Source organism: Ambystoma mexicanum, chromosome 1p, assembly GCF_040938575.1.
Source record: "Ambystoma mexicanum isolate Mex_15411 chromosome 1p, UKY_AmexF1_1, whole genome shotgun sequence".
Classification (NCBI taxonomy): Eukaryota; Metazoa; Chordata; class Amphibia; order Caudata; family Ambystomatidae; genus Ambystoma; species Ambystoma mexicanum.
In genome coordinates, this window is record NC_090921.1 from 1,454,584,651 (window position 1) to 1,454,596,717 (window position 12,067).

The following is a 12,067-nucleotide window of genomic DNA, read 5'->3' on the forward strand; positions in this document are numbered from 1 at the left end:
GTTTTTGTTTGTGTATCCTTTATCGCTAGTCTGCTACTTTACGAAAATCAAGACTCTATGATTGCATTCATATTACAGCTGCCATTTCAAGAAGCGAACATTGGCATTATGATATGTGATAGGATGAACGAGTCCGAAAACCTCATGCCTCTTGTTTTTATTTGTTGCAGATATTATCTCCCATGACCAAGGGCTTGTTCCATAAAGCCATATCGGAGAGTGGCGTTGCATTTATTCCAGCAATCATCAGCACTGACCCGGACGAGGTGGCCTATGTGAACAATGTACGTTCATCTGACTGTAACTGGGGTGAGGGATTGTAACAGATGCCATAAAAGTCTTGTAATAAGTAGAAATTCTTCTAGTTTACAGGAAATCATTGAAGCACAATTGTTTAGGGCAGTTTCTTTTACAACATAACCTCCAAGAGGACTGACAGCTAATCAACAGTTCTGGTCTTGTGGCCTTTCTGGGTTCCAGCTCATTTTCCACTTACCTAATTAATATGGGAGCCCCACGAGACAGGGAGCTAGAACAGAGAAGCCCTTTGGATTGTTGCCTTCATACTATACTGGATCATTTCTCAATTGGGTTGCCTGTAGTATCCAACAGATCTGTTTATGAACAAAAATGAACTTTGTGTCATTGTGAGTCAAAGGTAAGATAGCGTGACAAGTGGCATGGTCAGAGGGAATAGGAGATGTGTTCTTGGGTATCTGTTATCTTGTTAGGTGCATGTCGGACATTGCGCATCCACGTCATCAAAGATTGTTGGGAGACCACAGTGTCAAGGAGTTGATCATTTATATTGCATATGAAAAACTGCTGCAAAGCATTTATGTCACTGTGGGCGACAGGCCTTTTTGGCACCCTCTCCCTTACAATGGAGCAAGATTTTATGTTTTATGGGGATATTATTGCCACTCACAATGCCCTTCTGCTGCAGGCATTATAGGTAACTGCCATGTTTTGCCTTATTGTAGCACTGGTCTTGTGGAGGTCAAACAACTTTAAAAGTGTAGCAAAGGCAAATGCAGATTGTGTGAGTGGATTAACATGTCCCTGCACTCACTGAGACAAAGAAAGAATAACATACCAGGCACATCACATAACTCGCTTTTTATACCAAGCTTGATAGCACAGATTTATTGGCTTCATAGTGCTGAGTAATATTAACAGGTTTGTTAAGATAACAAGGTCTTTCCTCTCCACCAGGCTTAAAATAAATCACTTTGGATTGATAGAAATCTATTGAGTGGGAGCATTATCCCACTGAGCTATAGTACTGGCTTGCCTATGACTAAAAGGACATAAAGTGGGCCTTGCTATGCAGAAGAAATGCTTTAAAGAAGTGAGTTTACTCTGAACACGTTTTAGATAGTTCAATTAGAGGAATTTGCAGGCCATTCACCCCTAGGCAAAAATGTATTTGTATTTGTATTTATTCGAATGTATACCATTCTTTCACCAAAGCGCTTTTCCAAAAATAAAGGGACGGTACAAGAAAGTTACAATGCAGTATTGGCAGTACACATGAACAGATTATAGAGTAGACGGAGAAGACAAGAGGCTAGCCTTTAAGCCAGTGCGTGAAATTTGAAATGTAAAAGAAGAATGGATAGAAAGGGGGAAGGATTTCCAGTGAAATGGAGCAAGAAGGGAAAAGGAGTGAAAGCAAGAAGAGGCACAGGGGAGTTTGGAACAGCAAGGTGGTATGTAGTCTGGGAACATAAAGCACAAGTGGGGGAGTAAATAGAGACTAATGAAGCAAGATAGGGGTGGGCAAAACCATGGAGACATTTAAAAAAAATAGAGAGGAAGCAAAGCAGGAGTCGAGATTCACATGGTAGAATCGAGGCAGATAGAAGTGAGGGGAAAATCGAGGTACGGGGATAGATGGAAGAGAAGGCGAATGTCAGAGTTTTAAATGGAGCGAAGAGTGGTGAGACAAGCCGCAGGAAGTCCAATCAAGAGGGATGAACAATAGCTAACAAAGAAAAAATTTAGAGCAGAAATTAGAAATTTACAAGCGTTCAGATAAAGAAAGGGACAGGCGCAACGAAGATTAAAGGGGAGGAAATACCAGTTTCATGAAGTGAGAGAGATATGAGAGGAACAAGACAGAGAAGAACCAAAGAAGACTCAAAGATTCCGGGCATAGGAAGACAGGGAGAATTTCAGAGGAAGTACTAATTAAACATGCATGGCATTAATACAGGAAGGGTATGAAGCTGAAAAGACTCAGTGCAAGAGTAAAGAAACTGGGAGCCGTTTGCTTCAGATGGTTGGTAAAGAATAACAACTAAGGGATGCCCCTTTGGGTAGTCGTGGAGGGGGTCAAATGTTGTGACAAAGGGTATATATAGTCCACGCTGTAAAGAATATTTCACTGTTCAGTATCTAGTTATTTTTGAGAAAGCAAGCGTGGCATGGTTATAAAAATCCACCAGTTCTGTGCAGTTTGTCCCAATGCGCAGGTACTGACCATATGGTAAGTTCCCGCGAAGGTTGCGGGGATGGTCACTTGAGAAGTGCAGTAAAGTGTTTCTGTCACTTAGTTTCCTGAAGAGACTACAATTGACAATTCCAGATTCATGTTCGATTTTGAGGTCTAAAAAATAAACCTCCATTTTGCTGAATTCCATAGTGAATTGAATGTTCAGGTCAACATTGTTTAGCTATAGTAGAAAAGATTTTAAGTCTGTCTCTGTGCCATCCCAGATTAACAGAATGTCATCAATATATATTTTCCCGTTTAAAATCTGACTTGGAAAGGGATTCTTGTTGGAAAGGATATTAATAGATTCAACGTTTGACATGAACAAAATTGCTAGGCAGGGGGCAAATGCTGCACCCATGGCAGTGTCCTTGGTTTGAAGGTAGAACTGTCTGTTAAATTCAAAAGAGTTTTTACACATGGCCAAATTCATGAGCTCGATAATGAACTTATCCGGTACCCGGTCCTGCAAACTAAACTGCGTCAGGTGATCTCTCATACATTCAATGGCCTGGTCCTGTGGTATGCTCGTGTAGAGCGACTTGATTTTCATAGTCACTAACCACTGACTAGACTGATCAAAGGCGAGGTTCTCAAATATGTGTATTGTGTGCGTGGTGTCTCTAAGGTATCTTATTTGTTGCATTGATTGTCTTGTCCTTCTGTAAAACTTTTTATTCCACCAATATATTTTTCTAAACTGTTCGATCAATAAAGGTACGTATATATTTTTCCAAATCAAACGTGACAGTGTCATTGAGGGTTCGTATACCAGACGTGGCATCATGTTGATGCACGCTCCCATTCTCAAAAATAACTAGATACTGAACAGTGAAACATTCTTTACAGTGTGGACTATATACCCTTTGTGATATAAGATGGTTGGTAAGCCAAGCTTCAAAGCACTGTTTGATTGACGTATACTCAGACTACAGCTTTGTTTTTTAAAAGCCTACAGGAAAAACAGCACCACAAATTTGCCTTCTGGGACTTACTTAAATACTTTAAACATGGGGCCTCATTACAACTCAGGCGGTAAGGGTTTTACGGCGCCGTAAACAGCGCCGACCCTTACCGCCTGAGTACGAGGTCCCTTAGCGCCATGGCGGATTTAACACCTGCTTTTAGCAGGTGTTAAAATCCATGGCGCTAAGGGACCATGGAGTTAATTACGCCACCATAATTTACGGTGGCGTAATTAACGCCTTCCCCACTCCCATTATGCCCTATGGGGCAAAAATGGGAATGGGGAAGGGTAAATGGGGATTGGGGACTTACCGCCCCGCCAAGGTCGGAATGGGGCGGTAAGTCCGCCAACCACCATGGCGTAAACGTAGTTTACGCCATGGTGGTAAAGTCACGGCCCAGGCGGTAACTTACCGCCTGGGTCGTAATGAGGCCCATGGTATTAAAATCCTTGTATCAAAAACCAAGGAAGTAAAAGAGCATGATACACAACGAGATGTTATACTTACACATTGTGGAAAACTAGGGAATCAAACACATAGCAAAATAATTCTGACTGACCAATACTTCAATTTAAACAGCCCAGAATGTGGGCCTCAATTTGTGTCCTCTAAACAGGGTAGTAAAGGAAATGCCATGAATGACAAAAAGTGCCGACCTCCTCCACCTGGCCAACAAACACTCCTCTGACATGTCTCTCCTTCTTGAAGACATTGACCTTGAGATTCTCGCACTCACCGAGACTTGGTTCAATGCCAGCTCAGTCACTGGGCCTCATTACAACTCAGGCGTTAAGGGCTAACGCCACCGTTAACCCTTAACGCCTGATTCTGATTTTAACGCCTACTTTTAGCAGGCGTTAAAATCCATGGCGCTAACCTGCCATGGTGCTAATTACGCCGCCGTAATTTACGGCGGCGTAATTAGCGCCTTCCCCACTCCCATTATGCCCTATGGGGCAAAAATGGGAATGGGGAAGGGAAAATGGGAAATGAGGATTTACCGCCCCACTCACCTTGGAATGGGGCGGTAAATCCGCCATCCACCATGGTGTAAACAGAGTTTACACCATGGTGGTAAAGTTGGTGCACTTAGCACCAAGGTTGTAATGAGGCCCACTGACTTTGACTTCCTCATCCCTGATGGCTCCAAGATAATTTCCAAGCCTCGGCCTTGCCGCACTGAAGAGAGTTGCCTTAATCTTCCCTGAGTGGGTTCTTGCTTCCATCTTACCCACTCAGCTCTACTCTTCCTTTGAAAGCCTGGTTTGAAAGTTGGTCACCTCTCCCACCTCCACCCTGACTATTGCCACCATCTACCGGCCTCCAGGCGCTACCTCCCTTTTCCTCTCTGAATGCGCTGACTTCTGCTCTTCCTTACTTTCCGCCACCTCTAACCTTCTCCAGACCGGTCTCTCTCCTCTCCTCTCATCTGGGTCACATCGGCCTGCTGACCGTCCCGCAAGTCACACCAACCTCGTTCTCCAACACCTGCCCAATGAAACGAGTGACTTGCGCTGCCTTTGCCTCCATTCCTCCTTACCCTCCACTTCTGACTCTACCTCTGACTCCGCACTCGGCAACCTCCATCTTTCCATCACCAACACTCTTGGCATTCTTGACGTAGTCATGAGGATCCATCTGAAACCTTCCTCAAAGTGTAACACCTGGTACGACACCAAACTCGCAGCCCTGAAACGAAAGTGCAGGGCAGCAGAACGGAAGTAGCAAACCTCAGGCTCATCCTCTGACAAACTGGCCTGCCCCGTGCTCCAAAGGCAATACAGACTCACCAGCCGTGCAAAGAAAAGAGCCCACATTCAGGCACGAGTCTCTGGCGCATCCAATAATACGGCTTAACCTTTCAAAAACTGCAGGGAACTAGCCAACCCGTCCGCAGTCTCCTCCTCCCCCTCTCCTTCCCAGGCCCTCTGCAATGCACTGGACTCACTCTTTGTCACCAAAACTCAGGACATTCTGACCACCCTTTCTACACTCCCTCACAACCCATCCCATTCCCCCACCATGCCCCCCTCCATCCTCCTTCCTTCTTTTCCGCTTTCCCTCCTGTCACACCTAAAGAAGTTACCAGAGCTGTCCACTCCATGAAAGTCTCATAAACAGGTCCTCCCTGGCTCATCCAGGGCCATCAATGAGAGCCCTTGCCCCTGCTCTCACTGATTTCTGCAATCACTCCTTTATCACTGGATCTTCCCCTCCTCCCTTAAGCACTGCCTTGTGTGCCCACTCCTGAAAAAACCATCCTCTAATCCTAACTTCCCTGCCAGCTATCACCCTATCTCCATCCCCTCCTTCCCAGGGAAGCTACTTGAGTAACTGGCCTTGCCCCAACTTAACTCTCACACTGAACTTGTTGGAGGCCTCCACGACCACCAATCTGGATTCCGAGCATCCCGAGGCACAGAAACTGCTCTTCTGAACACCCGTGAAGAACTGCTCGCATCTCTGGACTCCAACTCCCCAACTGTCCTTATCCTTCTCGATCTCTCCTCTGCATTTGACACAGTTAACCATTCCATCCTCAACAAAGACTCCACGATACACTTGGTGTCTCGGAGCAGGCACTGAATTGGCTGTCATCCTTCCTCACTAACCACTCTTCCCAAGTCATCATGGGCCCCTTCTGCTTTCCTTCCTCCATCTCCACATGTGGGGTCCCCCAGGGTTCTATAATCCCCCCCTGGCTCTTTAACATCTACCTTGCTCTCCTTGCACCCCTCACCTCCTCATTCTTCCCCAACTTCCAGTGTGACGCCAATGACACACAGCTCTTCTTCAGACTCCCTGCTGACCCTCTTGCACCCTCCATCATCCCTGACTGCCTATCCACCATCCAGTCCTGGTGCGCCTCCAGTGATCTCTGCCTCAACGCCTGTAAAACTGAGATCCTTCCCACTGGGAGCCATGTTCCCTCCTTTTTCCCTTCACTCTGGCCTTCCTCCTTGGGCTCTCCCCCGCACCTTCAACTGAAGCCAGAAACCTTGAAGTCGTCTTCGACTCCTCTCTTTCCTTCCTCCCTCACCATCAGGACATTTCCATGAAGTCCAACTATCAGCTCTTCCTTCTCAAAGGAATTCTACATTTTCTCACTTTCCCTCAGAGGCTCAATGCGACTCAAGCTCTTGTTCTCTTTAGAATTGACTACTGTAACAGCCTCCTCCTAATCCTTCCTTCTTCCACTCTGCGACCCTTCCAGCTTATCCAAAATAGGGCAGCAAGACTTCTCTCTGCCCTTAAGCCCAGGGACCGCATCTCTCCTGCACTAAAAAGTCTTCAGTGCACAGATTAAATTCAAATCCCTCTGCAGGGCTGTCAGAAGATGTTGTGAGGCCCGGGGCAAAACATTTGGTGAGGCCCCCTTACAATTTTTTGCACTCGGCCAGCGGCGGCACCTCCGCAAACAAGAGACTTGAGAAATCTCCCCTTGAGTTTGTGTGCAGGATCCCAAATATGGTTTATTACTACAACTCCAAATCAACTACAGCAAAGTTAGATTTCTCTACTGAATAAAGGTTTATGCCAGACTAACTTTTATATCATATGCAAAACTATATATAGAATGGCATGAGCTCTCCACTGCGCCACCTCCAACTCTCTGAGGCTCAGTCACTTTTCAAAGCAAAGAGTTGAGTGCAGATCTCTTTCTTCGGCTGGGGCCTCCCTCTGGAAACAGCCTCCTTGCCTCTCTGAATCTTGAGCAGAACCATCTCCGGTTCCAGAAGCAACTCAAAACCTGTCTCTTTGCTTCTGCCTTCTCTCTTCCTCTCCCTTGCTGATCACCTGCCTGATCCATTAACTGGTCACGTGGTCAAGCTCTGAATTCGGGCCCAGGTACCTGCCTGTCCTGTTGCAATCACCCACTCCCTCTTGGCACCCCTGCACTTGTGGTCAGTATCTGTAACCCTACAGTCCCCTCTCTTGCACTTATTCTCCACCCATTGGCTGCACTTATGAGTAACCACACTTGCCACCCGTTGGCTGCACCCTTGTTTCTCCTTTGTTCCTGCACTTCTGCAACCTACCCCCCACTCGGAACTTCTCCCCTCCCCACTTCCCTGTTCTTGCACGATCTGAATTACACAAGGCCTAGTAAGATCTATGTTTTGTACTACTCTTGGTTTGGTGCCTGAGCAGCTAATAGCAGTGTCTGGCAAATGCCTAATACTTATAAACAAGCCAAAACTGTTGGTTTTGCCAATGCTTGTTTTTAACAGAACTTCAGTGAAAGACACGCAGGGTGTTTTTAAATCGAGTGGCCAAAGGCAGATCTGATTAAGACATTTATATTACACCAGTTCCGTGTTTACAACTCCAATGAAGTCATGAACTCTCAGAAGACTCCTTTGAGGAAACACTTCCAGGCACATTGAGGGCAAAGATTGATGGCAAGGAGTGTTTAAAGCTAGCTCAAAGAGTTCCAGTGAGGAGGTGTTTTGGGTGGGGAGGGCAGGAACTGGGTGAGAATTGCCATAGGGATTAGCATGGCCATGAGAGGAAGGGAAGTGGTGACATGAGACATCTCATTCTCACAGCAGTCCGTCCTTAAGTGTGACGTTTCAGAAATGAAGGCAAGAGGTGGCTGCTTGTAACATTGAAGCTTCACCAGAATAGTCTAATTCGAATGCGGAAAGATGTTAGGTGCCCCCACACAAGGAAGTTTGCCCCTCCCTCACAGCCTCTGATGTTAGCGCCTCGCCTAACATTTTAAGTGTTAGTCCCCCCCTATCCCCTGACATTTTAGCCTAGGGCACCTCTGATGCCATGAACCCACCCCTTAATGAAGTGGCCGCCAGGGCGGCTAGATTTAGGGGTGGGGCTGAACACACACTCACACAAAACACTTTCACCCATGCATTCATCTCCAGTTACACAACTCGATGCACACATACATAAAACCAAACACAGCATTGACACAAACACCAACCTGCACACATGCATTCATGCATACACATATACATACTAATTTAAATACACATAAATACACTTTTAATTTAAAATAAAAAACACTTACCTTACCTCCATGCACTCCGACACGTGGACATGCTGTCTGACAGGAGAGAACTCCTCTCCTATCAGTCAGTGTGTTCACACTGAGCAACGTGAACACACTGACGAACAGGAGAGGAGTCCTCTCCTGTCATTCAGCAAGTCCGCGTTGTCAGCTGAACAACGGGAGACAGCAGAGCTCGAGCCCTAGTGTCTCCCATTATTTTGCTGTTTGTTGCGGAGCCAAATGACTTCGCAACAAACAGCAAAATCATTTCTGGGGCATAGAGGAGACAGCACAGTCCCCCGTGTGAATAATGGACAAGGGTGGACTGTGCTGCCTTCTACTTATGAGAGGGGGCCGCGAGACCTCATGACGGCCCTGTCCCTCTGCATCATCCACAAGGCTTTCTGGGCCCGAGGACCACACTATCTTCAACTCTATCTCACCAAATACTCTTCCTCAAGACCACTTTGCTCCTCTGACACCAACTCTTTGTGTGTAAAGCATTTTGCCAAACAAAGGGCAGGGGGTTGCTCACTTTCCTCTGTAGGCTCCCTCCTTTGGAATAGCCTCCCCCTCACCCTGCGCCTGGAACAGGATCTCCTCAAATTCTGGAAGCTCCTTAAGACTTTCCTCTTTTCCTCCTCCTTCCCTCCTTCTCTCCTCCGCTAATCTCACAGTTGCTGAATCGGTGTCCTTGCCCTTATGCATCTTCCGGGCCTTGACCTCCCACACCCATTCTTCACAGCGCCTGTCTTTCCACAGTGCTTTCCATCTGCATTACCTCCGCTCTGGAGACTTGCACTTACACCTCCCTCTGCCCAGGCGTGTAGCACTCAACACTTGTAGAACTTCGTCCATGGCTCACCCTTGGACTCAGACTACCCAGCACGGATCCCCTATTGCCTTTTCCTTCTGCACTTGCACGTTCTGAATATTCACAAGGCATAGTAGGTCTGTCCCTCTCCATCTTCCCCCTCTCCTCTTTAAATATTGTGTTGTAATTATTGTAATGTATTTCTCACTCTCCCTTCCTCCCTGCCTCCCTGCCCTTTGGGCACTTTGAAACAGTATATTCTTATTGTATAAGAGCCTTACAAGCAAACAAACAAATAAACAATTAAATACATAAATCCCATTTGTAAAGAACATATCAAAGAAACGAGCAAAACAAACATCCTCTGGAAAAACCCAGAAAAACTGGAAAGGCTCACTAGCACAGCAGAGGACAAGCCAGAGGTATTGAACAACTACTTGAATGGGGGTAAGAGACATATTAGTAGAAACTGATGTAGTTCATCCTGCATTCATTTACTATATAAAAGAAATGACAGAGTTTGCGGATGTTATTGGAGTAAATTGTGCTTAATTCCTTAAGGCAAAGAAACCAACCAAGTGTGCTGTGAATAAAAAATAGAATAAGACTCTGCAATGAAGAACAAAGGAGACCAACATCAAACAAAGGGAAGTAAAAACAAAAACGCAAAGAGAAACACAGAAGTAAACGACCAAAAAGCACTGCAATAAAAGCTTCGTTGATTACAAGTCAATCTCACTTAGCTATTTCTTTGGGTGTATATGATATTGAATTAAAGAAAAGGAAAGGCACAGTGAAATGTCAACTGGATTAAAAAAAAATAGGATTTCAGACAATTGTGGGGTTCGAACCTCCCTGAACAATCGACTTTGAAGATGCAACAAAACGCAAGGCTCCCTGAAGAGGAAGACTTTATCAAGCCATTGACTTTGATAACAAACAATAACAAAAATAATTGTTAGTTCAAAAACCACCCGAGTCGCTGGGTCTAATGGCTTACCCAATAAAATCTAAAAAGACGATCCCACTACATGGTTTTTAATACTGACTTCCATGTTTCATAATATAGTGAGTGGCCAAATGATACACGAATCCTGGACTGAAGCCCCATTAATAGCAATACAAAGAAAAGGAATAAGAGAGGGCCGGAGAAATGACAGGACGCCTTGAGTGGGGGCATTGAGAGGGGGCTGCGGGGCTCCTGTGCCTAGTTGTGCCCAACTCGCCTTCCTTGCTTGGCGTGCCGCCCAGAGGCGAGACGCAGGATAGAGACGCTGCCGCAGCCAAATGGGGAGGAAAAGAGTCCGCGGGTGCTGCATTCGGTCCGAGCGGCGGGGCTGCTGCCTGGCGGCCTGTCGAGCGGCGCAGGAGGTGGCCTCCCTCGGTCTGATGCGGGGCTGATATGAGCGCTCCACTCCAACTTGGAACGCTGGTTCTCCATGGACAAGCTATCACTGATGCTGTCTACGCACGCTCTGCTGCAAAAACTCTGCAAGTGTTCTTTCATTTCCTTGCTATAATGTACTACTAGAGGGGTGGCCTACTAGTCTGCTCCTTCCAGTAGGTCTACTGCTCTTTGGATTTCTTGCCCGGTACAGAGATTGGTGTGGGCCTAATGGCTGCATTTCACTAAGCTGCAAAGTAATACTACATCTAATGGGGGAGTCTGCAGCCGGACAACACCTGAAGGGTATCAGATGGGGGGGGCTGCAGTGTCCTACAGGGAGCCCCATTACGTAGGCCTTGCATGTCCTACACTGCTGATAGCCATGGAGGCTCATAGCAGTCCCTCTGCAACCTGTATCCTCGAAGAGACTCTGTTCAGAAGCAGCAAAATCTATAGTGCAGGGCTTTGGTCTCTCTTTCCTGGGGGCACGGGTGTGGGCAACCCTTGGGGGCACCTGGTGGGCCGGCATCTAGGGAGTGTGCCAAAGTGGGTAAACAAGGAGACATTTAATTATAATTATAATTGGTTATTTATAACGTGCTTAATACCCAGAGGTTTCTAAACGTGGACCCAGGGATCAAACCTGTGTTGCTCCGCATCGCCTTGCTTCCAAGACGAGCACATTGCCCCTGAGCCATCCTCCTGAGATTTCATTGATGCTGCAGCCGGCAGATAAGGGCAAGCACAGCGAGATGACCAAGGTCCAGATACATGAGTCGGACTCAATCCTAGACCTGCTAACACAAATCGGATCTGCAGGACCTATTGGCTGAAATACGGAGGGACTGTCCCACAAAATCTTGGCACTAGTTAAAAGGGTCACTGAGGTGGAAGATGCCCTTTGTGAGAAATCATATGAGGTGGGGGAATGCTCCAGCAGGTTGGAGGCATTGGAGGCCCGGTGTGACACCTTAGAAGACAAGCAAGAAGATGGAGAGAATAACTCCTGCAAGGAATAATATCCGGATCCGGGGCATTCCCTCAGCGGTGCGGGATGAGGATCCCCCTCAGTTTGTGGCAGACCTTTTCTGTTTCATCTTGAAACTTCCAGGGTATGCTGAGATCGAATTGGACCGGACTCACCAGACAAAGAGCGGGCCATCTTCTCCACAAGACAGGCCAACCAATGTGCTTTTGCGGGTACATTTTTTTAAAGGTAAAGGAGCGCATAAAGACTGAGGATAGAACCCTCCCTACAATTTCCTTCCACAACAGCACTCTTTCGCTGTATCAAGACCTGGCCTCCAACACGCTGGCGAATCGAAGAGCACTCAGACCATTGACAGAGTGGTTGCGCAGCAGAGAAGTTAATTATAGATGCGTATTCCCT

General features: G+C 46.5%; 1 protein-coding gene across 2 annotated transcripts in view; it reads left to right on the plus strand.

Annotated features, from left to right (window-relative positions):
* Nucleotides 1-12,067, plus strand: part of LOC138455244 (fatty acyl-CoA hydrolase precursor, medium chain-like) — an 820,182-nt gene that overhangs the window by 384,260 nt on the left and 423,855 nt on the right. For both annotated transcript variants that reach the window (XM_069607092.1, XM_069607093.1), the window contains exon 7: nt 171-284. In XM_069607092.1, the coding sequence (XP_069463193.1) occupies nt 171-284 (114 nt within the window). The remainder of the gene's footprint in view (nt 1-170; nt 285-12,067) is intronic.